Genomic DNA, 27,261 nt, shown 5'->3' on the forward strand with positions numbered 1-27,261 from the left:
CACTGGAAGAAGCTACAGGCCTGCCAAAATACTGCTCTCAGAATCGCCATGGGCTGCGTTCTTATGTCCCCAGAACATCATCTACATAATGAGGCGAGAATACTCCCCATCAGGGAGAGAAATGAGATGCTAACCAAACAGTTCCTGTTGAATACCCAGAAACCTGGGCATCCAGACAGACATCTGATTGATGAGCCAACACCGCCTAGGGGCTTAAGGAGTCATCTCCGTAAGCATTTTGAGGAAATACGACACCTGAGAACCCAGCCGTATGAAGCAAAAAAACACAAGCAGGTCCTTGGTGAACTCCACAAACAGGCGTCGGACCTTTCTGTCAGGAATTGCCCGGTGAATCCAGTACTCAAAGAAAAGTATCCAAAACTTGTGGAAGAGGAACGCATACTCCCCAGGGAAACGCGTGTCACTCTTGCTCAACTTCGTTCTGGATACTGTAACAGGTTAAACTCTTACCTATCCAGAATCCACCCCGACATACAAAATGTATGCCCCTCTTGCAATGTGTCCCCACATGACAACAACCATCTCTATAATTGTAATGTGGAACCAACGCCTCTAACACCCCTTTCATTATGGTCCACCCCTGTTGAAACAGCAAGTTTCCTTGGACTCCCGTTAGAGGATATTGATGACAATTTGTGATCGGCTGTTAGGTGGGGCGAAGCACTGCTACAACAACAACAACAACATACTCCCCAATTCCTTCGGGAAGTGTCGTTATCGCCACAACAGCAACAACAACAAGATTTGAGGTGGTGAGATAGATAAAGTAAGGTAGATAATGAGATCGGGAGTCAAGCGTATAGAGCAAGAGAACAAGGACGAAGAGACAAACTGAAAGAGATTGAGAAAATACTAACATAAAGATAGAGCGGGGAACGCATCCAGAAAGCGATGAAAAAAGTGAGAAAGAGGGGAAGGAAAAAAGAAATGTGCTGACAGGGAAAGTTAGAAAAATTATAAAGGAAGTAATTGAGAAAGAAATATGTATAAGGGAGAATAAATGCAAGTTATCTTCTTATTTGGCCACCGTACTGTGATGGCAGAGTGCGCCGCCTACCACACCAAAGATCCTGGGTTCACGCTCCGGGCAAAGCAACATCAACATTTTAGAAACAAGTTTTTTCAGTTAGAAGAAAATGTGGGGTCGCCTCTCGGCAGTGTTTGGCAAGCACTCCGAGTGAATGTCTGCCATGAAATTTCTCAGTGAAAAGTCATCTGCCTTGCATATGCCGTTCGGAGTCGGCATAAAACAAGTAGGTCCTGTCTCGCCAATTTATAGAAAAAATTAAAAAGAGCACGACGTAAATTGGAAAAGAAGCTCGGCGTAAAATCTCTTCGAAGGTTATCGCATCTTACATTTATTTTATTTATATTCTTACTTGGAAAATAGCTCTTAATGCTGTATTTTTTTTTTTTTTGGAGACGGCCATGTTTTCATGTTTGTTATTAAGTAAGCGCGAGGGTGAGCATGAGGGTTAAACTGAGAGTGAGAGTGATAGTGATAGTGAAAAAGAGGGTGAGGGTTAAATGTTGTACTAAATCAGCTCATCTGAATTGCCTAATAAATAATTGTTTTTATAAATTATCTTTCTTGTTTTCCATTTATTCCGAACACTTATTTTTAAATCAATGTTTCCTTATCTAATTCTAGCTGCGATTGGAGAGTCCAGCTCCTTGGGAAACTGCTGGTGCTTTAACAGATCCAATCCAGGTGGACAATATGATAGACCCGATATATAGAGCAGAAACACAAAAATCTCGCAAAACAAAAGATACATTTGATAGGCGCCTCATACGTCGAGTACGACGACATCGCGCACTCTACGATCCAACACATAAAAACTTCACAAATGCTGAAGTTAAAGCTGAAATTTGGGAAAAAGTTGCAAAAAAATTAAATAGTGATGGTATGTGGATTTCCACACATTTTACGCTAATTGTTAACCAAATTTTCCAAAAATCTTACAGCGGATGCCTGCAAAAATGCTTGGGTGGACTTACGTTATTGCTATCAAATTTATGTGCGTCGGTTGCGGAAATTCTTTGCTAATAAAATTCGTAAAAAAACAAAGCTTCGTCGACCCATTATGGCATTTGAGACTGAAATGATTTTTCTTTGGCGCTTTATAGGGGATAAGTGAGTAGTAGAATTTTAATATTTTGTTTTCGATTGTTAAAGAATACTAATGTATACATTTTTTTTCCAAAACTTAGAACGCATTGCCCACTGCCGTACGACAAAGAGTATGTCGAAAAGGAAACAACACCTCCAACTGAAATATCAGTGGAAGATGATGATCTCGTTTTGGTTGATGATGAAATAGAAGTGATTGATTTGGATGATGATGTCAATAAATTCTTCTTCTCAAGACATTTGAAGGGACAATTCTTAATTACGCCTGAAATGCGCCGACTGATTGCTAATATAGAACCATATGAAGAATTATATGATTGTACGCATAGATATTATGAAGATTATCGACGTAAAGGCATTATTTGGAATGCCATAGCTAATGAAGTTGGTGATAAAGGTGCGTTGAAGGACGCTGAGTTGTTGGGTTTTTTGTTGATTTTTTTGTTTTTTTTTTTTTAATTTTTAATACCCTTTTACATTTTTTAGCTACAAAATTAATGAAATGTTGGATACAAATACAAACACGTTACGAATGGGAAGTCATGCAACGTAATATGAGCGGTTCAGCGGCGTTAACAAAACCATACAGCGAATTAGAACATCTTTTGTCATTCTTTATGCCACATATATTAAAAATGTGAGTTTTTAAATATTGTTAATTAAATTACAATAAGGGAAGATTGGACCCAGGCAAGCGGAGTAAAAGCCGCAAGTGTGAGGGGTAAACAAATAGAAATAAAAAAAAAATTCAAGCACTTCCTTTATATAAATGGACAAAAATTAGCGAAAAATGTCTCCTTATATAAACACATATTCTTGCTAAACTTTGATTTTTAAATTTTGACATAGAAATTGCAAAAATATTTATGAGAAGTAAAAATATAAAAGTGGAACGCGCATTACTTGTATTGGAAAGTTGGTAGGAAAGGAGATATTATAAGTCAATCAATTGCGCTCCACCTTTATATTTTTACTTCTTATAAATATTTTTGCAATCTCCATGTCAAAATTTAAAAATCAAAGTTTAGCAAGAATATGTCTTTATATAAGGACACCTTTTTCGCTGATTTTTGTCCATTTATATAAAGAAGGTGCTTAAAATTTTTTTATTTTATTTTTATTTTCTCCTTTCTTACATTTTCTCGGCGTCTTAACCTATCCGTTAAGTTTTACGCTTGTAGTTCAATAAGAACTTACATAAAAATTAATCCCAAAATTTCCCCCGTTCCGTTTGATTTTTCTAAATATCTCAGTCCGTTCGCCCTCTAGCGAAACTTTTTGTATTGCGTCATCGGTTGTCATCGGCCTCTGAATTAAGCTCTATATTTTTAGCCCCTAGCTTATCGAGAAGTTACTTAAAACCCGGTTTAAAATTTCCAAATTATCTAATTTTTCGATCCGTGCACCACCTAACGGAATTTTTTTCTCCTTTTGTTCCTTTCTCACGTTGTCTTAACCTGTCTTTGAGGTTTCATGTTTGTAGCTTAATGAGAAGTTACTTTAAAATCGATCTCAAAACACCCAATTTCCAAATTCTTATCTCAATATTTCGATCCGTGTTCCACCTAACGGAATTTTTTCTCCTTTTCTTAAATTTTCTGGGCGCCTTATCCTATCTGTGAAGTTTTACAGTTGCAGGTCAATGAGAACTTACATAAAAATCAAACCCAAAATGCCCTCCGTTTCGTATGATTTTTCTAAATATCTCAGCCCGTGCGCCCCCTAGCGAATCTTTTTGTATCGTGTCATCGATGACGGACCTCTGAATAAAGTTTGCAATTTCAAGTATCTAGCTCATCGACAAGTTACTTAAAAGCTGGTTTGAACATTTTCTAATTCGTATCTAATTATTTCGATCCGTGCGCCATATAACGAATTTTTTTTTACTTTTGTTGCATTGTCACGGTGTTCTAACCTATGTGTAAAGTTTCACGTTTGTAGCTCAATGAGAGATTGTATGAAAAGCGAACAAACATTCAACCGACCTAATATAAAGGAAGTAAAATCGTTCCCAAGACAGGCGGGCCAGTACCAGAGGTGTTTGTACCAAAGCGTACCGTATTCACTCCCGCAAAAGACTGCCATATACATTATCTAAGCCTTCGGGGAGTGTTACTAGGGCAAACACAACCACAATAAGAGATACGAGTTATAACCAAAAGAGCAGTTTCTCCTTTAATCGAAGTTAGCCTCTAACACATATGTATGTATGTAAGAGCTTTTGAAAATTAAATTTTATTATTTGAAAGGTTTACATTGTGTTTTTTTTTAGAATTTTATCACAGTTATTGAAAGTTGATAGGTGGTTCGCATTCACTATCAAAGTGCGTTAAATTGAATGCATGTGCGGGTTTAACTTATCTGCCAAGTTTTTTTTTTAATATCTATCTCCCTTCTTGCGCCTTATAAAACCCTACAAAGCGTAAACAGTTCAAATATGAAAAGAAGGCAGACCATTTCGACATTTTTACTTTTATGATTTAAAAAATAATATTAGAAAGAGTTAAATTTCGAAATTTTGGAGGCTAATTTCGAAGAAAGTATAAATTACTTTGTGCTATCTCTTACAAAAATTGGTTTCGTCCAATATGCAGATTGTGATTTTGTCTAATAGTAAAAAAATGTCTAATATTGAAATTTGAAAGCCAATGCCATTGCAATAATCGTCTATACATAATACTAAATTTTTTTATTTTCTTTACAGGCCACTTACTGTTTATAAGTCTTCATATTACCTCAAAAATGATTGGTGTGAACCAATCGATCATTTCAAAAATATATTTAGTCTACTGGTTGCTATGAAAAAGTATCCAGCTGTAATTACGCTCACTGAAGGTGTGTCCAAATCATTTTCAATGAAAAATTGCACAAAATTGGATGAAGCATATACGAAAACGTGGACCGATGTAGCATTTACTAAGGGTATGTATTAGTGTGTGTGCATTTTGATTGCAATTTGCGATTAATGATCTACATATATGGATCCTAATGCTTCATATTAAGTTAAGCATAAAAGCGTACGTATATCAGCGTAGTAGCGTACAAGCACATAGGTACTAGCGTAAAAGCGTGAGAGCGCTAAAACGTATTTGGGTATGGGAGTACTGAGTAACGGCAAAAAAATGTCAGTCGTAATGAGTAAAGCGGATATACCGAGAATTAGCTCTAAAGTAAGCCGTACTTGACTAGGAGCAAACTATCATAAAAGCGTACAACGCTTTGTCGTGTTTTCGTAGTATCGTATGCCGTGAAAGCTTAAAATAACATATCTATCATACAGCTGCTGTTGTTGTTGTAGCGATAAGGACACTCCCCCAAGGCCTTGGGGAGTGTTATCGATGTTGATGGTCCTTTGCCGGATGCAGATCCGGTTCGTTCCGGCACCAAGCCCGATCATCTCGGGAACGATTTGTTATGACCACATGCGACCTTCTTGACCATAACGCCCTCCCACCCCCTAGAGGGGCCGCCAGAGCTTCGCTAATGGAACTGGATTCGCCACGGATAGGTGAGGTTGACAGTTGGGTTTGGAGAAGCTATATATTGCACTGGCAACCTGAATGGGTTGCGCTTAGGGTGATCGACCCGGTTTATTCGAACAGGTTTTAAGCCGGTTTTTTCTTAATTCCTTGCTCGGTTTTTTTATCCCAAAATTTCGAATATCGAATAACCCGTGTTTTTCTTCGGTTAACCGGTTTTTCAGAAGGACTATTATAAAAGCCTTTTAAAGTTTATCGAAATATGACAACATAAATTCATGTTTTCCAAGTGTATTTTGGGCAAGTCTAAAAAACCGGTTTATCCGGTTTTCCACGGGTTTGAGAACTTAAAACCGGTTATTTCGAATAATCGAAAAACCGGTTTTTGAAAAAAGTCGAATAATCGAACCCCATAGTTGCGCTACACAACCCCTTGAATCTGGTATTTTAGCGCCTCTTACGACAGGCATATATACTGCGGGTATATTCTGGCCCCCTAACGCGATGGGGGATCTATTCACCGTCCCATTCATATTCGTGAACATAGCCATTATCGTAGACGTAAGCATACGGACGTAATGTAGGAATATATGAGCGTGCAAACGTGTTAGCGCACTCCCCTTTCCCTCACACTTACATTGTGATTTTATCTGCCACTTAACATTAAATGGCGATGTAAACTGTGCCTATGAGGAAACGTACGGTTTAACTGCCTGGTCCGCGTGGACCTCACATATACTGAGAAAGTTAATAGTGTTACGAGAAGTTGCTCAAGGACCAAACTGAAAAACGCTATCAGAAACCAGGACCAATGTTTTAACATCCCAGTGGGTTAGGGCGCTTAGAATATACCTGCGACAGGTATGGCTGTCTGTCAAAGAGGCTGTATAGTGCAACCATTTCAAGGAGAAGCTAGCGCAATTTATAGCTTCTCTAACCCAATTGCCAACCTCACCTACGCCAGCCGAATTCTGTTTCTTTAACAGCCGAAGACCACGGGGGGCGTGGGATGGGAGGGCCTAAAAGCTTCAATGTATTTATATTAAATCGTACTCGAGATGGTCGGACGTGCACCTCAATGGTGCTTGTTACCGGAACGTGCCGGATTTATATCTGGCAAAAGATCATCAACATCGATAGCACTCCACTAAACCTTCAGGGACGACGGAGCCTATTTCAAAAGCATGTGACGCCAGAAAGCAATGTCCAGTCAAAGTACCAATCTTAGCCTACATCCCCTTATTTTAGTTATAAAAGTTAATTTGTTAGTGTAAGGTCGTAAGACCTGCTGCCCCGTGCTTAGTTGCACCCCTGTCCTGGTTGGTAGATCATCAGCAACACTCGCCTTATTTTAATTTCTCCCAATAAGTTTGGTACGGCTCGAGGAATGTGCCCTTTTGAGCTATCTCATCCGCATTTTCATTTCTATCCACATTTGCCCGCGTCCCCAATAGTTTTCCCTATTCCGATTCTCTATAAGAATTGCTTAAACTCTGAAACAACTTTTAGATGTTGCGCTATGTGAGATGATCGCCTTATTTGCTGCTTGGCTGTCAATGTAGAAGTAACGCGGCCGCCGTCTAAGCTCCTACTGCTTTGGTCACGGCTACTACTTCCACCTGTAACAATTTGCTTACCCCTGTGGGCTAGGGGAAAGAATATACCCACGGTAGGTATACCGGTCGTAAAAGGCGACCATAATACCATGGGTACCCAATCCATGAGTAAGGTGTTTTACTCGAAAGGTAGCAGGGTGGACGCGGGTATCACCCTGTGGGACCCTAGGCAAGGTCTTTATAAAAACTGCTACCGCGGGAGCAGGAGAAGCCAGTGTGATCTGATGCACTGCATCGAACGATGCTTTGTACTCAGGTCTCACCTCCTGTCCTGAAAGGTTGGTCACACCCCATAATTGTGGCAACCGGAGATGCCGGTAAAATATGCTGAAACACGGTTGAAAGATGGTGAGAGATGGAACGTATGTCTATTGCCAGCCGAAAAACAATCGATAATTGTACGAGTGGGCCGGTGCTCATCTCGTCATTTGAGATGTTTGAGGCTGCCTTAGACTGCGTAAGCGAATAGGAGGCGTTCGCAGAATGGATGGCCACATCCAAAAATGTGGCAAGATTTGATGCTGTCAAATCACTGCTGTGTGGCCGACTGCTATGCGAAGATGTTGCTGGGGCAGGTACTCGGTACTTACAGGTCTGTGATCGGAAAAGGTTGTACACATCCCTTTAATTGTGGTAGGAGTGTAATTTGGAGTGTAAAATGGAGCATAATTGTTGCGTAATTGAGTGGAAATTGGAGTGAAATAATAGTAGCAAATATGGAAGCCAAATGTAGCACAATATGGCGCGCAATGTTTGTCAACGAGTGTGGTCTTAAGCGATGTCGAGAGACATTGCTGAAGCGGGCACTCGGCACTCACAGGTCTGTGTGCGGAAAAGGTTGGTCACATCCCTTGATTTTAATTGTGATGGTGTTTAATACGGAGCATAATAGGTGCCAAGCTCACTCTGTTTGTCAACGTAGTGCGGCCCTTAAGCAATATCTAAGCAAAACCAGCTCCGTCGTCAACAATGTATTATACATTGTTGTAACACTGCAGGACAGAAAAGGTTGGCCACATTCCTAAATTGCGACAAAACACAATATCTCAATCTGATTAACTTGTTAATCAGATATAGAGATATCAAAATCAATGAAAGAGGGACACTGAGACAAGCACGGAACTCGCGGTGGAGTTGCCGTGCAACCGGGTGCCATTACCCAAAAATGGAAGGGGAGGATGGATAGTCCTCCTCGGCCAAACCAAGGCTGGTTGACTTGAACACCCCAGCTCACCGATTGGTACCAACTTGTTGGGCCGAAGATCAACGGACATTGATCTGTGTTTTACACCGGAGGTAGGTCTACCAAGACAGGGAATCCTGTAAGCACTCATCGACTGTAACAATTTGCTATTAACATCGTGTTTCTCTTGGATTGAGAGATCTAGCTGCTCTCGTTCTTCAGTTTATTATATGAGAATAAAATTCTATGTCTCTGCTAATTGTGTCCCTAGTAAGTCGATTAAGTTATGCTGATTCTCTGAGTACCAAAGCTTGTGACGACGAGCAGCAAAGAACATCTTTAGCTCGATACCACAACCCTCCCACTCTCCCTTTCTCCCTCCCTCTCTTACCTCCTTCCCTGCCCATTTCTCTTTCCCCTCTGTTATTCTTCTTCGCTTCCTCTTACCGCTTTTTCCCTCTCCCTCCTCTCTTGCCCTTTCTTTCTCTCCCTATCTAATTCTCTCCATTATCTGTATTTTTACCTATTTTATATCTTTTTTCCTTCTCTATTATTCTCTCTTCCTCCCTCTCTCTTTCCTTCTCCCTCTCCTTCCTTCTCCCTCTCCTCCCTTCTCCCTCTCCTCCCTTCTCCCTCTCCTTCCTTATCCTTCTCTCGTTTTCTTTCCGTCTCTATCCCTCTCTCTTTCCCTTTCTCTCCCTCTCTTATTTCTTTCTCCTTTCTCTCCTCTCTTTTTTCCTCTCCCTCTCTCAAATTGTAAGCCCGTTATGCCGGTTATTTCACAAAATGCCTTAAAAAATGTTGCCTAGTGTCACATACTAAATAAAATTTTTATCATCCTTCCTCTGTTCTCATTTAGCTGGTGGCGTCACACCGGGTCAGTGCGAAACAACATGGCTTATTTTACGTGCATTCTATTGGGAACTGGTTAATATGCGCAAACATAGTTATCAGCTACAGGATAAATGGTATTTTGAAACAATAATTTCGGAATTGTATGCATTAGCCAATGTACATAAGCCGCAGTCTAAAACGAAACCAACAGATAATTCTGTGATATTATCGAATACACCTACACCTTCACCACTCTTAACGTCTGCAACATCAACAACAGCAATAACAAAACCAACAACAAACGGTTCTGGATGTAATATTACCATAAAACTAGTTGAAGGAGGCAAAAGTATTACGAGTAATGAAAAGCAGCAGCAACAAAAGGCACAGCCAAATGCAGAAGCAGTGAACCCAATTACAAATAATAGTAAAAATAATACCGGAGTATCACAACCAACACAACAAAAACAACAAAATCAGCAAGCATTAACCACCTTTGTACCAACGCCAGTCAATTTTGATGAGGATAAAATCACTTCTTCAATGATACAGCTAGTGCAGGTTCCTAAACCGACCGTGGCACCAACACTAACTGCAAATATAAACAAAAACAACAACAGCACCTCATCTTCAAAAGCAACCAACAAAAAAGCGCAAAATAAAACAATTTCGAATATGAAACAGAAAGAATCGTCGAGTCCATATCCGCAGTCGAAATCACCGCAAATACGTGTTAAATCACAAGCGGAGCTTCTTGGTTTACCACAACAACAAGAGGAAGTTAACCATATTGTACAAACTCATCCACAATTGCAAATCAAACCTCAGGCACCACCCACTTTGACGCAGGTGCAGCAAGCGATTGGCCAACTCAAATCCGTACAACAATATAACAACAATATGGCACCGCAGCAACAGATGCAGACCTGCTACAACAACAACAACATGCAACAACAACTACCACAACCCCAATCGCAGATACAACAGCAGCAACAACAACTGGTGCAATTACTACAACAACCAACAATACCACCACCATTTTCAATAATGCCTCCCAACGCAGTTGTTCAAATACCAAATGCATCAATATCACATGTGCAAACTCTACCGTCACAAGAGCTACACACCTCATACACTACACCAACAAATATGGGACAATTATTACCACCTGTAGCAATCGAACCATTACGCTTCCCAAATCCGCAAACAGCAACATTAGCATCATCATCGATGGATACCTTAAAAACGCCAAAGATTGTATCAGCTGTTAGTTTGGCACCGCGTGCTTCTTTCGTAGCACCGTTTGTCAATAAAGGTTTACAAATAACTGCCGTTACTGGTGGTGCTGCCCCTGCCGCCGCCACAATATCACCCCCACCGCCGCCACTAACGCATTCATCAGGCAGCGTTCATATACGCCCCACAACACCCTTATTACCACAAAACAACACGTCGCCAAATATCAATGCATCCGCAACCTCGTTGTCTTTGGTTAATTCCTCACAAAATAATGTTTTGAACTTGCCATATACACTACCAGACAATACAAATATTACGCAATGTACATCACCAGTAATTAATAGTGCAAAAACGACATTGGTACCAAGCCAAGCAAGAACTACGACATTGTCAGTGCCGCAAGTGCTTCCACCGTTGTCGCAGCAGCTGCCACCTCTTGTACCAACAGGCAACCAATTTAAAGATTCTGGAGCAAAAACTCAGCCCACAAAATCAGTTGAATCAAAAATACCAGCCAATTTCCTGGCACGTCCACATGTAACACCAACAGCACAATTGAATGCAAATGAAATTATGATTGAGTTGATAAGTTCGGTAAATGGCAATCAATTGGTTGTACATGGGCCACCGTTGGAGCGCAAGTATTCATTGTCAATGATCACAACGGCGCTGTTAATACGCGAAGTGCTTTCCATTCCATATTTGCATAAAAAAGACTTTAACAAACCGCATCAAGTCAATATATTTTGGCAGTATGTCGCCAAACGTTTTAATTTACCAGGTAAGGATAGGAGGAGGAATGAGGAGAGATACATAATCCCTCTACTCTCAATCGTTTTAATACCTTTAAGTGCTAGTTAATTTATATCTAATGTTTCTGCGTATTTTCAGTGCATATTTGCAAAGCTTGCTGGAATTTCCTATCTGAGAACTTTGCACATTTTCCACAAATCGCACCAATCGAAGAGCTAACCAAGCCAGCGAAGCTCGGCATTAATGTGTGGTGTGAGTCGCAGACATATTTTCAATCATTCGACGAAAAAGCAGGTAATATTTTGCATATTTTATGAGCTAGCCAAATTTGAGTTAAAAAATGGCGCTGTCAAAGAGTGAAAGGAAGATGAAGAGGGGTGGAAAAGGTAAAAGAAGAAAAACCAGGGAGTTAAGAGATACATGTCAAAACGAAGATAGTAGGTGATGAGAGCAAAAAGAAAAGAAAAACAAAGAGAGTGAGCAGCAATATTTAAAGTGGAAGAAAGGGATGGTAAAGATCAAAGAAAGAATCGACCACAGAACAATAAAAACGAAAGTAAGTGTAATAGGCGGGGGAGAAATATTAGGTAAAGAATTATGAGATAAATCAGAGTAGAAAAGAAGTGGAAAAAATAAGAGACAAAAACGAGAGGAGAAGAAAGGAATAGAAAATTGACAAAGAAGAAGAAGAGGAAAAATATTAATAGAGCGAGAAAAAACGCAGAATAATAGGGGAAGAGAGATAGAAGAAAGAAAAATAGAAGCGAAAAAAGAGGGAGATATTTTAAGAAGGGGATGATCATTGGGTAATAGCTAAAAACTTCAATGTACTAAGTGAAGGAAGGAAAGTGCATTAAAAAAAAGAAAAAAAAAAGAAAATAAAAGGCGCGAGGGGAAGAAAACAAGCGGCGAAAGGCCAAAGAAGGATGGAGGAAGATATGTTGTAGGGCAACAGAAAAGAGAAGAGAGCGGAGAGCGAAAAGCGGAAATAAAAGAAAGAAAGTCTGATGATAACAGAAAGGGGAGAAACAAAGACAAAAATGGACAAAGGAGAGTTTGAAAAAAAAGAGAAAAAAATAAAAAAGGTATAAAAAAAATGAGGAAGGGAAGAACAACGGCAGAATAAAAAGAGAATAGGCAGTGATAGGAAAGTGGAGAGAAATAAAAGAGAAGAGAAGAGGGAAAGTCACAAAGCGAAGAAAGTGTCACGAACGCGTGGGAATGGGCAGAAATACGAAGGGAAAAAATAGATGACACAAAAATGAACATGAGAGAAAAAAGAAAGAGAAAAACTAGAAAGAATAAATTGAAAAGAAAAAAAGGATTAAGAAAAAATAAGAAAGGGAAGAACGGCAAATAAAATATAGAATTGGACAATGATGGTAAATTGTCGAGAAAAAAAGGAAAGAGAAGAGCGAATGAGGATGATGATATGAGAGAAAATAAGAAAATTGGAAAAATTACAAAGCGAAGAAAGTATCACGAACGAGAGGGAATAGGCAACAGTAGAAGAGAAAAATATAGGAAAAAAAAACAAAAATCAATAAAAAAGAGAAACTAGTTAAAGTAGGGATAAAAAGAGAGGAGGGCAGAAATAGGATGTAAGAGAAGAAAGAAAATTGAGTAAGTGTTGGGGGAAAGCCTATTATAAGAGAGAAAGTGAACCAAAAGGAGAATAGATGAGAGATACTAGAGAAAAAAAGGAATAGAGGGGAAGGAAGAACAGAGAGGGAAAGTTGGTGAAAGTAAAAAAGCAAAGTGGCGACTTATAATGAAAAAAAGAACAGCGAAAAAGAAATAATAAAACAAAGCAAAAAAAAAAAATAATAATAAATAAAAATGAAAAGCAAAGCTCTTGCACTGAAAATTCTGAACGAATTGGTGGTAAAGGGAAAATAAAATAACGTGGGAAATAAAACTGGCAAAGTATAGCCCACTTTGAAGGAGTTATTGAAATTTAAGAAGCCTTCTCGAACGGGGGTATGCTGCTGAATTTACCTTTGCAGATCCATTCTCTCTTAATTATCTGGTTACGTTAAACATTTTAGCTAGTAAATACGCGTCTAAATATTATATATTTATATATATTTTTTTCATTTACCTATCAAAGCGCAACTGGGCTTACCTGCCATGAAAAATTCTGTTGAGAAATTTTTCGACAACATCAGAGAGCAAGCAAGAACAATACCACGTGTACCTGGACAAAAATTAATGTTTGTTGCTGATTGGCGTGCAGCTTTAGACACATCGAACGATAAATTCCTAACACGTAAGTAATTTTCTAATGAAAAGTTTTAATTATTTTTTTGTATCGCGTAATGAAATTTCTCAATTACATTTACAGAACAATGGTACAGCACATGGAATTTATTCAAAAATGCATTTAAAAAATATATGGCTGATTTAGAAAATGGTATAGATAATAGATGGTCATTAATATGGTGGCGCGTATTGGCCAAATTAGATTTTCTTCTCGAAGAGGAATATCATTCTATGGAACCATACTATTATATTGTGCGAAATAAAATGATTGAAGAATGTGAACGTTGCGTTAAGAGGGAGTCACTTGCAAATGCTACAGCTGATATTATAGTTAAAACGAAAAAATCCAAATTAAGTTCTGCAACTGGCGAAGTGGATGATTCATTATTATTAAAAATACCCGATGTTGATCCATATCGTGTTGTAATGGCCGTACGACGCTATCCGAAAATTTATCAAAAATGTACTGAAGAAGAGAAGAATAAGGCGTGGGCGGAAATGTCAGCTGAATTGCAAGTAAATGGTGAGTAAACATTTATGGTTGATTAAGTATTTTATAAAAGTATATTTCTCTTCGCTACAGATCAAAATCACCATGTATTTTTTATGTAGCCTCTGCAATACTTAAAAACCCGAGAGAGTAGAAAAAAACGCGAGAATAGAAGATGGAGCGGGGGGTTCGGTCCAAAGGTTAGAGGTAGGAAATCAATAGTTTCCTTAGGAGTCGTGCTGGCACCAGAATTGTTAGTACGGAAATACTGAGTACAAATTCATATCTGACCAAGAATTGCCCTTATCGGGAACACGCCCCGCTAAGAACAACAAAAGAATCCCCAGCTTGTTAGGGGGCTTAGAATATACACGCGGTAGGTATGCCTGTCGTAAGAGGCTACTAAAATACCAATTTGATTAATGCACCTCTTTAGAGCAACCCTTTCAAGGGATTGCCAGCGCAATATTTAGCTTCTTCAACCCAATTCTCAACCTCACCTACCCGTAGCGATTTCTATTTCTTTAACAACCGAGGCTCTGGTGACCCCCAGCGGGTTAGTGGGTTAGAATATACCCGTTGTATGTATGCCTGTCGTAAGAGGCGACTAAAATACCAGATTCAAGGGGTTGTGTAGCGTCACCTTTTCAGGTTGGCAGCGCAATATATAGCTTCTCCAAACCCAACTGTCAACCTCACATATCCGTGGCGAATCCTGTTTCATTAACAGCCGAGGCTCTGGCGACCCCGACCTCCTGATGGATCTAGGGGGTGGGAGGGCAGTATGGCCTAGAAGGTCTCTAATTGAAAAATCTAATCTAAATCTTTCTAATTGGAAAATCTTGTTTCTGATTTTTTCATGTTGCTTTGCCCGGGACTTGAACCCAATTCGTCGATGTGGTAGGCGGGGCATGTTACCACCACACCACGGCAGCCGAGAGGAGAGAAAAAAAATAAAGAGATAATGAAAAATAAAGAGGAAGGAAAAATTGGTTAAATGAAGGAAAATAAAGAGACGAGAGTACATAACAAGAAAAGAGAACATAAACAGAAAAGAGAGAATAAAGAGAAGAGAATATTAAGCGAATATAAAAAGAAGAGATAAAACAAGTAAAGGTGTCTAAGTTCGGGTGTAACGGAACATTATATACTCAGCGTGAGCTTCAATTGTACATTTCATTTCAGATAAATTACTTTTCTACATAACACGTGGCACCGCCCGTTTAAAAAAAAATTCTACCCATTTCCTCTTACAATAAAAATTGATAAGTGAAATATCATTGATTCAAAACTATTTTTTGCTTGGTTATAGCTTATTATTCTAGTCTACGACCCTTTTAAACTTGTTTTATATCTAAGCTGCCGTGGTCTTTGGCCGATCCCGTCCATTTTTACTATAAATATTTCCTGCTATAGGCAAAATTTGTTTACCCAATTTTATTACGATCCGTTAATTTTTCTTCGAGTTATGGCTCCCAAAACATAGAAAATTGCTTAGTCATAAAAGGGGCGGTGCCACACCCATTTTCAAAAATTTTAGTGTTTTCCAATTTAATGTACTAATTCAATTTAGAAAGTACAATTCTATTGATACAAAGCTCTTTTTCGCATAGCTTATTATTTTCGGCTACGACCCTTTTAAAAATCTTTTATATAAAGGTGGGCGTGGTCTTTAACCGATCTCGTCCATTTTTTCCAGAAATATTTCCTGCTATATGGAAAATTTGTGTACCCAATTTTATACGATCCGTTAATTTTTCTTCGAGTTATAGCTCCCGAAACATAGAAAATTGCTTAGTCATAAAAGGGGCGGTGCCACGCCCATATTTTAAAATTTGAAGTTTTTCCTATTTATTGTTATAAATCCATTTGGGAAATGAAATACCATTGATATAAAGCTCTTGTTTGCAAAGATATAGCTTATTTTATGCGTCCACCACCCTTTTAAAAATCTTTTATATAAAAGTGGGCGTGGTCCTCAACCGATTTCGTTAATTTTTCTTCAAAGCATTTTGTTACGATAGGTTTAACGATTTTTGATTTATGATTAATAATATTTGTAAAATTGGTTTTTAATCACAAGTGGGCGGTGCTACGCCCATTTCAAAAAAATTTTTCAAATTTTTATCCAGAGTCTCAATATCAGTCCACACGTCAAATTTCAACATTCTAGGTGTATTATTTACTAAATTATCAGGTTTTTTGTATTTTCCAAAATGTTATATATATAAAAAGTGGGCGTGGTTATCATCCGATTTCGCTCATTTTCAATACCAATCTATTCAATACCAAGATATCTCAATATTTACTGAAGTTATCGTGTTAACGGACAGACGGAGGGATGGACATGGCTCAATCAAATTTTTTTCGACACTGATGATTTTGATATATGGAAGTCTATATCTATCTCGATTCCTTTATACCTGTACAATCAACCGTTATCCAATCAAAGTTAATATACTCTGTGTGCAAAGCACGCTGAGTATAATAAAGAGAACACATATATAAAAGTGTCTATTGAATAGAGAGACTAGTGGAAAATAGAATATTAAGGGAGGAGAGAAAGTAAAGGGAGATTGGAAAGTAAAGAATATAGAGAAAACAGATCGAGGAGAAAAATGAATGGAAGAGCGAAAATAAGAGAGAGAGAAATTAAAGAAATACACGAGAAAATAAAACTAAGATAGTAAATAAAAAGAAAAGAGAACATAAATAAAACTAGTAAGAAAAGCTAAGTTCGGGTGTAACCGAACATTACATACTCAGCTGAGAGTTTTGGAGACAAAATAAGGGAAAATCACCATTTAGGAAAATGAACCTAGGGTAACCCTGGAATGTGTTTGTATGACATGGGTATCAAATGAAAGGTGTTAATGAGTATTTTAAAAGGGAGTGGGCCTTAGTTCTATAGGTGGACGCCTTTTCGAGATATCGCCATAAAGGTGGACCAGGGGTGACTCTAAAATGTGTTTGTACGATATGGGTATCAAATTAAAGGTATTAATGAGGGTTTTAAAAGGGAATGACCCTCAGTTGTATATGTGAAGGCGTTTTCGAGATATCGACCAAAATGTGGACGAGGGTGACGCAGAACATCATTTTTCGGATATCGCTAATTTATTTATGTATATACGTAATACCACGAACAGTATTCCTGCCATGATTCCAAGGGCTTTTTATTTCGCCCTGCATAACTTCTTCATTTCTTCTACTTAATATGGTAGGTGTCACACCCATTTTACAAAGTTTTTTTCAAAGTTTTATTTTGCGTCAAAAAAACAATCCAATCACCGTGTTTCATCCTTTTTTCGTATTTGGTATAGAATTATGGCATTTTTTTCATTTTTCGAAATTTTCGATATCGAAAAAGTGAGCGTGGTCATAGTCGGATTTCGCCCATTTTTTATACCAATACAAAGTGAGTTCAGATAAGTACGTGAACTGAGTTTAGTAAAGATATATCGATTTTTGCTCAAGTTATCGTGTTAACGGCCGAGCGGAAGGACAGACGGTCGACTGTGTATAAAAACTGGGCGTGGCTTCAACCGATTTCGCCCATTTTTACAGAAAACAGTTATCGTCATAGATGCTATGCCCTTACCAAATTTCACAAGGATTGGTAAATTTTTGTTCGACTTATGGTATTAAAAGTATTCTACACAAATTAAATGAAAAAGGGCGGAGCCACGCCCATTTTAAAATATTCTTTTATTTTTGTACTTTGTTGCACCATATCATTACTGGCGTTGAATTTTGACATAATTTACTTATATACTGTAAAGATATTAAATTTTTGTTAAAATTTGGCCATAAAAAAATTTTTTTTTAAAAGTGGGCGTGTTCGTCATCCGATTTTGCTAATTCTTATTTAGAACACATATAGTAATAGGAGTAACGTTGCTGCCAATTTTCATCATGATATCTTCAACGAGTGCCAAATTACAGCTTGCAAAACTTTTAAATTACCTTCTTTGAAAAGTGGGCGTTGCCACGCCCTTTGTCCAAAATTTTGCAAATTTTCTATTCTGCGCCACCTACCAAGTTTAATCGCTTTATCCGTCTTTGGTAATGAATTATCGCACTTTTTCGGTTTTTCGAAATTTTCGATATCGAAAAAGTGGGCGTGGTTATATTCCGATTTCGTTCATTTTAAATAGCGATCTGAGATGAGTGCCCAGGAACTTACATACCAAATTTCATCAAGGTACCTCAAAATTTACTCAAGTTATCGTGTTTACGGACAGATGGACACGGCTACTTGCATTTCTTTTTTCGCCCAGATCATTTTGTGATATAGAAGTCTATATCTATCTCCATTAGTCTATGCCGTTACAGGGTACCGTTATGCGAACAAAATTAATATACTCTGTGAGCTCTGCTCAGCTGAGTATAAAAATGAGGAGGGAGAACATAAATAAAAAAGAGAAAATAAAACGATATCAACGAGAAGAGAGAAAATAAAAACAAGAGGGATATGGAAGAAAGGACAATAGAATAAGTAGATAGAAAAAATATAAATGGTTGAGAATAAGAGAAGGGCTTAGAATTGTGGATTTGAAAGAAAATACGAGGTGATAAAGGAAGAAATAAATATGGAACGCAATGCATTGTTAGGGCAGGTTTCCCATGGTGATACACATGGTTACCAGGGCCCGTATCGTGTGTTACAATACGTATCGGAATTCATTCTTCACTCAATTTATAAATATGATACTGCGAAACTATTTATACAAGTTATGATAAATTATAAATCCAAATAGTATGCGAAGTTTTTAGTTCACATATGCCGTAATTCGGACACACAATTTCAGAGCTATTTTGATGTAATGTTTGAGTGAGTGAAAACTTGATTTCGATACGAATCTTAACGCAATATGGGGGCCCAGACGTATATGACAAGTGTTGTTGTTTTATTGCCGATGGAGACACTCCCCGAAATTTTACGGGAATCTTACCAACCTTGAGAGCCCTTTGCCGAATATAGATAAGGTTAATTTCAGAAACTAAAAACTAGCACAATTAAGGAGCAATATATATGTATAACAGGACTTAGATAATGAAACTGAGGATGGAGCGACCGCATGATCCAGAATGTTCAACGTAATTAAATAGTTCCCGAGATGGTCGGGCTGGTATCCCAATAGTGATTCTTACCACAGTTTATTGCGAACTTACACAGATTTATCGCCACTCTTTCGATATCTCAATTAAAAGCTTAAAATAATTATTTCTCTTTCTTTTATTTGCAGTAACTTCATTACGCTTCGCATTTCAACAAGCTTTGAAAAACTATCGCTTATACGTGTCGCGTGATCCAGCGAATCGTTGTCGCCTAAATCTTCGTTACTACAAACATATGGCTGAAATTTGTAAAGTCATTAAACCGAAACCAACGAAAAAATTGAACATTAAAACGCCAACGGAATTAAATCAAACAGTCAGTGAAAATTTAGATGCGCCTGAAGTGATATTCCCCGAACGTTTTGTTATGGATATAAATATGAGTAATAGCAACACCGATTTGGTTATGAAAAATTGGGCATATGGCCTGGCAATAGCCGGTATACAGGATCATAAGAAATTGGAGGAAATATTTGATAAATATCGTTCACCAGACGACATTATGATTTTGAGTTGAGCGAGCGGCTTGCGTTAAAATTTTTAGTTTAATATTTTAAAAATTATTTTATATTTGTCGGATAGTTCTTAATAGATACAAACATACATACTTTATGAAAGTTATATACTAATGTTACGTTTTGGCGTGGAACTCCACATGTGTAATTTAGTATATTTTAAAGCATTTTCTAATGCGTAATCACAATAGTATACGAAGCAGCTCTAGTACGTCTGTATGTATGTATGATTACCATTGTGTAATTGAAATTACTTATTAATTAAGATACTCATAATTTTAAAATATTTAGTCTAGAGATCTTTTTATAATTACTCTGATAACTACTATTTATACTTAATAATAAGTTTTTGAATGACTGAAATGAATTATTCATGTAGAAATGAGCCATAAATTATTCATGAGTATCGTTTTTGAGTTAGTATCTCAAATTTTTTTCTTTCTTTCTTTTCATATTATACATATTGTAATTTTTGATAAATTAAAAAGTGTCGACTTATTCTGTGGATCTTTGTTGATGATGTTGTTCACAAATGCGCCATATGTTCTGGTTTTAGATAAAAATTAGTTTGAAAGAGCTACGCTTGTGCAGCCACGTCCTGGTGAACCCAAATTCCCCAAGGGGTGGAGAAGCGGTATGGCCTAGAATTTTCAATGTGGTCATATTAAATCAATCCCGAGATGGTCGGGCTTGAGCCTCAATGGAGCTTGTTATCGGAACGTAACGACCGCCAAAGGACCTTTAAACCGATAACACCACCAAACCCTTCGGGGAGTGTTTTTTATCGCTACAACAACAACATCAGCCTAGAAATGCAACGAGGCAGCACTCTTGCTACTTATAATCGTCATATTTAAATTGAGAAATAAATTCCCCTCTTGGCATACCTTAGCCTGTGGTTTATCAAAGTCCATAATTGCTTGCAAACGTCTTGCGGCCAAATCATGCGGCTGCATCCCACATGCCTTGAAACAGAATGATGTTGAATATCAACTTGATAATTAAAAAATTTACAGGTGCTGGAGAAATATTTTTTCGATGCTGAGTATTACAACATATGGCTCACTGCCGCGGTAAATTGAGAACAAATCGGTCTATAGCCAAGTAATCTCTGACAAAACTCCAAAGCCTGGCGTGTGGTCCGTTAATGCCTGCCAACGGCGATTGTATTGCACGTAGCAATAGAGAAGTTCCCAAAGGAAACCTATTAAATTTCACAAAGGAGGCCTCGGGCAGAGGAAAACTTGGTGTTGCATTTTTTGGTGTGTTTACCATTTACTCGATACGTTGATTTTTAATTTTATGTAAGACAGTGACGTTTTCACATCAAAGTGTCGTTTTTAAAACCCCTTGGTGCCCCAGCACTGCCAACACCGGGTACAATGTTAACGCAATTTCGCAGCGCAGTACAGGCTGGAACTGTAACATACGATCACGGATCGGCTTTCCCAGCGGTTTAGGGGGTCAGAATATACCCGCGGTAGGTATGCCTGTCGTAAGAGGCGACTAAAATACCAGATTCAAGGGGCTGTGTAGCGCAACCCTTCAGGTTGCTAGCGCAATATATAGCTTCTCCAAACCCAATTGTCAACCTCACCTATCCGCGGCGAATCCTGTTTCACTAACAGACGAGGCCCTGGCGACCCCAAGCTTCTCATTGAACTTGGGGGTGGGGAGGGAGGGATGGCCTGATGGCTTAATTTGGCCACATAAATCGTTCCCGAGATGGTCGGGCTAGCACCTTAATGGTGCTGTGTTACCGGAGCGTACCGGATCTGTATCCGGCAAAGGACCATCACATCGATAACACTCTCCAAAGCCTTCGGGGAGCAACCGTATCACTACAACAACAACAACAACATCACGGATCGGCAACCATACGCAAGGTGGTAAGCATATAAAGGAAGTCGCCTAATCTGTACACTGAAAGAAAAATACTGGTAAAATCAACCGAAATACGGGTCAATTCAACCGAAATTTCTGTCAATTTTTATGCATCGCAACAAGATGTTGAATCAACTGCGCACAAATCGTTGATTCGTAATTTACCGTTTTAGTAGTCAAATGAACAAATGTTGTTGCGACAGCTTTGTACGAAAGTGCCTATGTTGCCATATACATACGTAAATATGTGAAAACATAAATACGCATGCTTGCTACATATGCATACATATGTACGCACTTACTAACCGAACTTCAATTGTGCGTACATCAAATATGCTGGCACACATTAAACATTATGCTCTTTATTATTTTGTTTTATTAAACGCACTTTCACCAAATTTTATATTTTATAATTTATTTAATTTATAGTTTTGAACTTCGCTTTTCATATAGAAATGAAAATAGTAGTCACAAAACTGATTCTCAAATCTTTCAGTTGCAGCTCAGCTCATTCTCAATTTCTTCTCTCGCATGTAGTTGCCACACTTGATTGTTTCCAACAAAACTTGTAGTATAAATGTTTGACATAACATTTTAAATAGAGAACCTGTAAGTTATAGAAAAGTAAAGAATCAAATCACAGGAAGGTAATTCACCACTGGAGTAACTTTACATGTAATTCGGCAAGTTTAATTTTCGTAACACTTTAAGTTGAGACGATTCAAAAATAACTTAAACTTTTATGTTGTCGGAAACATCAACATTAAAAAAGGATGTTTTTTATTAAATTATTAGATTCGTTCGTGTGAGTGAAAATTCGTAAAAACTTGAACAAAATGTTACTGACTTTGGAAAAATCCTGTTCGTTCAAACTAAACTTTTGCAACAAGTGGGCGCAATTTTGCATTTCGCTTGGAGGAGAAGTTCCAAAATTGTACCCGATAAAGAGGTGTCCGGGTATCTCATAATTTTTTGCATAGTAAATTCAAAAAAAGGGTTTTTTCGTTTTGTATTGATAACTGTAAAACTAGTTATTTGTTGTTTTCCCATTTTGTGTGTTTTTTCGATTTGGTGGTTTTCTTATTTTGCTGTTTTTTGTAACAAGTGGCACCTTCATCATAAGTACAAAGTAGAGAGCGCAGTGAGCGTAAAATTCTCCTTGATATTTGCTCATGTATTGACTGTTTATCGCTGTTGAAATGACCATGAAAATCAGTTGTGTTAACAGAAAAATCAGTTAGATTGATTAGGAATCGGTCAATTTTACAGAATTTTGTTAACTTAAGAACGACAATTTCTCTTCTGTTGAAATAACTAAACTAATTTGTTCGCTTGACAAAGAACTCGGTCGAATTAACCATAATTCGATGAATTTCACCGAATATCCGTTAAGTCAAGAACAACAGAACCGATTTGTTGATTTTACTAGCACCATTTCTTTCAGTGTAGGTAAATACAAATAAATGTAAGACGCGATAAAATAAACTCGGAGTGCTTGCCGAATCACTGCCGAGCTCGTTACCACCACGGCGGCCACAAAGATTCGGACTCTTATCAGAATCATATTTGAAACTGGGCGTAAAATCAAGATGCGCCTGGGAAGACATCTAAGCAGATATCGTTCTAAGTAGATTGTTTTCAAACCAACAACAGAAATTAGAATACTATTCAGCCTATGTTAGATCTTCATTGACCACTTAGTTGTACCGAAATCCTTACGTCAACGTTAACAAATTAATAACGTTGTAAAGCGAACTGGAATACATATGCGCGGAGTGCGGAAAACGCAATCCTCCATATCCCACTTAATCCCATGTGCGGCCTTTTGAGTTCTGGGCAACCACTGCCCTTCTCCAGATGGGGATGATACTTACTTTTACGCTAGCTGTGTTTTTTTTTACATCTATATAGGTTTACGCTTAAACTTTATATGGACTGCTAAGCGTTAAACTTTATCTACTCTTCTGAAATTGCTGCGCATAAAATTAGTACTCCTAAATTTCAATACGCATTATACTCAGATGCAACTGAAATATGTGTCTATGTTTCAGCTTTACACTAATTCTATGTATTACCTCTACAAATGGTTTGTGTCCACTATTCACGGCAAACGATTCAGCTATAGGTTATACACAGACATACAGCAGAGGTTTGTGTCTCCGGTTTTCAGTACAACATGTTCTGTAGCTAGTTGCGGCTAGATTCTCGTAAGCATTATATAAGTGAAGATAAGCGTTTGTTACTCGCAAACGTAGACGTATATACGTGTAAAAAACACGGCTACTGATGACTGCTGTATAATGGTGCCTGACGAAAAAATATTGTCACGGATATTACCACCCCTAAGTTATCCCATCACTAAGGCGATGCTAAGGCCATTGCCAAGCAGTATTTACGTTAATAATCAAATCAAGTATACACATATATAAGGCAGCCCAGAGAGATGTCACACACAGATGCATTTACTTATACGGCTATGTGCGCGCGAGAGACTGTTTACTACAAACATTCACATCAATAATTCAATCTTTATGTATCTACATAAACGAATAAATAATTGCGTCTACACATATGTACGTATACGAGCAGCGGAGCGGCAATGCACAAACACATGCATATATCTTATCTCAGTGGTCACAAGAGAGGGCAATAATTTGTGCACGTAGTTGTGGCTGGCGATTTTGTAGCCGAAACAACTAGTAACTTCTGGAAATCGAAGAGCCTAGAAGTATGCAGCGTAAACTATAAAAGCGGTGCAGGCGAGTAAGAAGTATTCAGTTTTGATTTGAGTTGATCAACAGTTGCGACTAAGACGATATCTAGCGAGCAATAGCAGTATTATTTTGAATAGTGGAGTTTCATTTGAGCTATCAGTTTGGTTATTAAGCTATTCGTTGCACAGTTTGAGTGTTATTGTGAAGTATTTTAATAAAGGCCATTTTTCCATTATTCAATATTGGAGTTATTTATTCAACAGTTTAGCGATACGAACCTAGCAAAAGGGCAAATAAGAGGAATTTGCAGAAATTCGTTACAATATGTAAACCGTCTATTCACTTCTCGGTGAAAGTAACTTTAGCCACCCACATCAATGGCGTGCAATTCAACCGGTAAGAAGCGGATAAATCTCCTGCTTTCCTAAATGTAAGGACTGAGACTGTTCGAATTCACAGAAGTTTTTCACGTTTTAGTCGGGTTAGTGCCAAAAGATTTTAGATACCAATAGTTAATGATGCTGTGAATTCACAATCTGGAAGAGTAAAGTGCAATATTTCTACTGCAGCTGTAAAACTCTTTATAGTACATAAAACTATCAATTGTTTTGAAAATACCATGGATGCTGTTGATACGCAAAAGTATTCGCCTTCACTTTTTTGATTCGGGTGAACTTTTTCCGCCTATCGGCAATTTCGGGCGATCAAAAGTTCACTTCGAAACAACTCTATTCTGAATTAGCAGTGAACAAATAATTTACTTTCAATTGTGTAAATTTTGTAAACAAGCACATATTTCCTTAAAATACAGCAAAAATAGAGATAAAAATGTTTAGTATTGCACTTAGGTTGGTATTGATTGAGCGCGAGGAGGATATAAACGTTAAAGCGATTCGGAGGTAATTAAGGGACTGTTCTAACCCTTTGGAGCTAAGTGATCCACTGTAAGTTAAAAATTGCTATTTCAGCACTTTTGAATAAAAGTTAACTTTTTTTCAATTAGTTTGCGGCAATATTACAGGCTAAACAAGCCGGCATTCAAATATTTGGCAAATATTCTTACCAACTCCTTGCCACCGTTGAAGCAAAAAGAGTTCCACCAATTGTAAAGTTGAGCGCATGTCTTCGTTTTTTCGCAGATTGAGGACATCAAAAAGGCGTTGGAAAGGACCATGAGGTGGGTCTTAGCCAATCTTGTTTCAGTGAGGTACTTTCAGAGGTGCTGAACATTTTGGAACCGTGGCTTTGGCCACAATGGCAACGTCAAACTGCACACGACTTGTATACAAAGTTCGTAATACTAGGAGTTGTAGGATGTTGGGTCTCCTGTCCCTTTCGCGCAAATTGTATTTTTAGACGCCTACTTTCGTAAACATCTTTCCAAACTCCATACCTAGAAAACGTTACGTTGTTATAAAAATTAGAATTTACATACTTAGCAAAAAAGGAATTTTACTTTTTTCTACTCAGCTTCACTCTTAACAGGTGCATCAAGGCTATTTAAACATAAAGTAAGTTGCTTTCAGAAGTTCGAAACTTTTTCCCGATCATCTTGTAAATCAGCATTTCCGATTGTGCATTATTTATTGATTTACTCTTAATAATAAAAGTACAGATAATTATAAGAATATCAAATTTCAAAACAAAAAATATTAATTCCGCCCAAACAAAGAGTTTCCGATAAGATGAAATCTTTTTCGAACACTAAAAATTGTTTCGCCATCCTCTGCGATAGGGTGAACAAAAACTGTGAATATTTGCGGGTGAAAAAAAAACTCGCGATAAGGGTGAATATGTTTTGCAATTTTTAAAGGTAATATGCAAGAAGGAGCATGCTTACCGTACATACTGTACTACAGATCAACTGCAACGAGCGTCATCTGTGGCTCGTTACTACAACTTTACAGACGCTGGTGACACCTATGAAGCGATAGCTGCAATTATAGCAAATAATTTATTAAAATATGTGCTATAAAGACTACTAGGAATACCTACATCAGAGAATTTGCTGCTACATCAGTCTTGATCTTGCCTCTCACTGAACTGAATATACTGCTGAAAGGGATGACTGAAATACCAGGAAATACCGTACATACCAACTAGAAATAGGAACAAGCTCTTCGAAGCAGTGGACTAGTGAACATCTTTATGTATAGACGCAAACTGGATGCGTACTTTGTATATTGAGCCTACTCTAGGCTGCATCGAATTATGAATTATCGAATTTATCAGCAAAGCTGAAACTACTTTTTTGGGGTGGAAAAATCCTTCTTGGCAGGTATTATGAGCAACTTGCGAACTCATTTATCTATTCCTTTGACACCTTTTTGTGGCAGTTAGCAAGGTAGCTGCGCAGCTTTTGCCAAGCCAAGCCCTCACACTAGGTTTCATCAAATATCCGGAAAACTTGGAGTCCATGTTTTCCAAAAATTTATTTTTGTGCTGCGGAAGCTTTGCGCTAATGTCATCTTGGAACCATAAGATTTTACCATAACAGACTATTAACGTGACCAAGTGAGCTTATCTTTATGCAGGCAGACGCCACACTGCCTACCATAAAGTTCCTCCTTTCGCAAATTTTTATTTATCCATATCGGACTTTGTTTTATTCTAGTAAGAAAAAAGAACTTGGAATGTGAAAAGTCTCCACTCTAGACAAACCTATCTTTTTATCATCTCCGATTTAGGTCCAATCATCTCACATGTCTCTTCCCAAAACCTACCTTAACACGTCTTCGAGGCCTTCGTTTATAGTCATCTTTGCATTCCTCGCTTTTTTTTGTATTTTGATGATGAAATTCGATTTGATTTTATTGCAGCTGTATTGCTTTGGCTACTGGAACGTGTTACGCATGCGCAAGAGTGCGCTCAAGGCATCAAGTGCTATATGCAGAGCGCCAACTGGCAGCTTAATATAATTGTTTTGAGACATAAATCACATTCAAACAAAATAAGACGAACCGAATATTTACAATAAAGCTTAGTACTATAGTCATTGGATACTTGCGCATGCGCA

General features: G+C 37.9%; 1 protein-coding gene across 4 annotated transcripts in view; it reads left to right on the forward strand.

Moving 5' to 3' along the window:
- Positions 1-20,187, forward strand: part of Hmr (Hybrid male rescue) — an 87,794-nt gene extending 67,607 nt beyond the window's left edge. For 2 of the 4 annotated variants that reach the window (XM_067785181.1, XM_067785180.1), the window contains exons 2-11: positions 1,673-1,928; positions 1,990-2,158; positions 2,236-2,552; positions 2,642-2,792; positions 4,860-5,077; positions 9,293-11,287; positions 11,398-11,553; positions 13,370-13,528; positions 13,604-14,044; positions 19,261-20,187. In XM_067785181.1, the coding sequence (XP_067641282.1) occupies positions 1,673-1,928; positions 1,990-2,158; positions 2,236-2,552; positions 2,642-2,792; positions 4,860-5,077; positions 9,293-11,287; positions 11,398-11,553; positions 13,370-13,528; positions 13,604-14,044; positions 19,261-19,649 (4,251 nt within the window). In that variant the 3' untranslated portion in view covers positions 19,650-20,187. The remainder of the gene's footprint in view (positions 1-1,672; positions 1,929-1,989; positions 2,159-2,235; positions 2,553-2,641; positions 2,793-4,859; positions 5,078-9,292; positions 11,288-11,397; positions 11,554-13,369; positions 13,529-13,603; positions 14,045-19,260) is intronic. The other 2 variants (XM_067785179.1, XM_067785182.1) reach the window with 1 other exon arrangement.
- The last annotated feature ends 7,074 nt before the right edge of the window (positions 20,188-27,261 follow it).

This window comes from Eurosta solidaginis, chromosome 4, assembly GCF_040869045.1.
Source record: "Eurosta solidaginis isolate ZX-2024a chromosome 4, ASM4086904v1, whole genome shotgun sequence".
In the NCBI taxonomy this organism is placed as follows: Eukaryota; Metazoa; Arthropoda; class Insecta; order Diptera; family Tephritidae; genus Eurosta; species Eurosta solidaginis.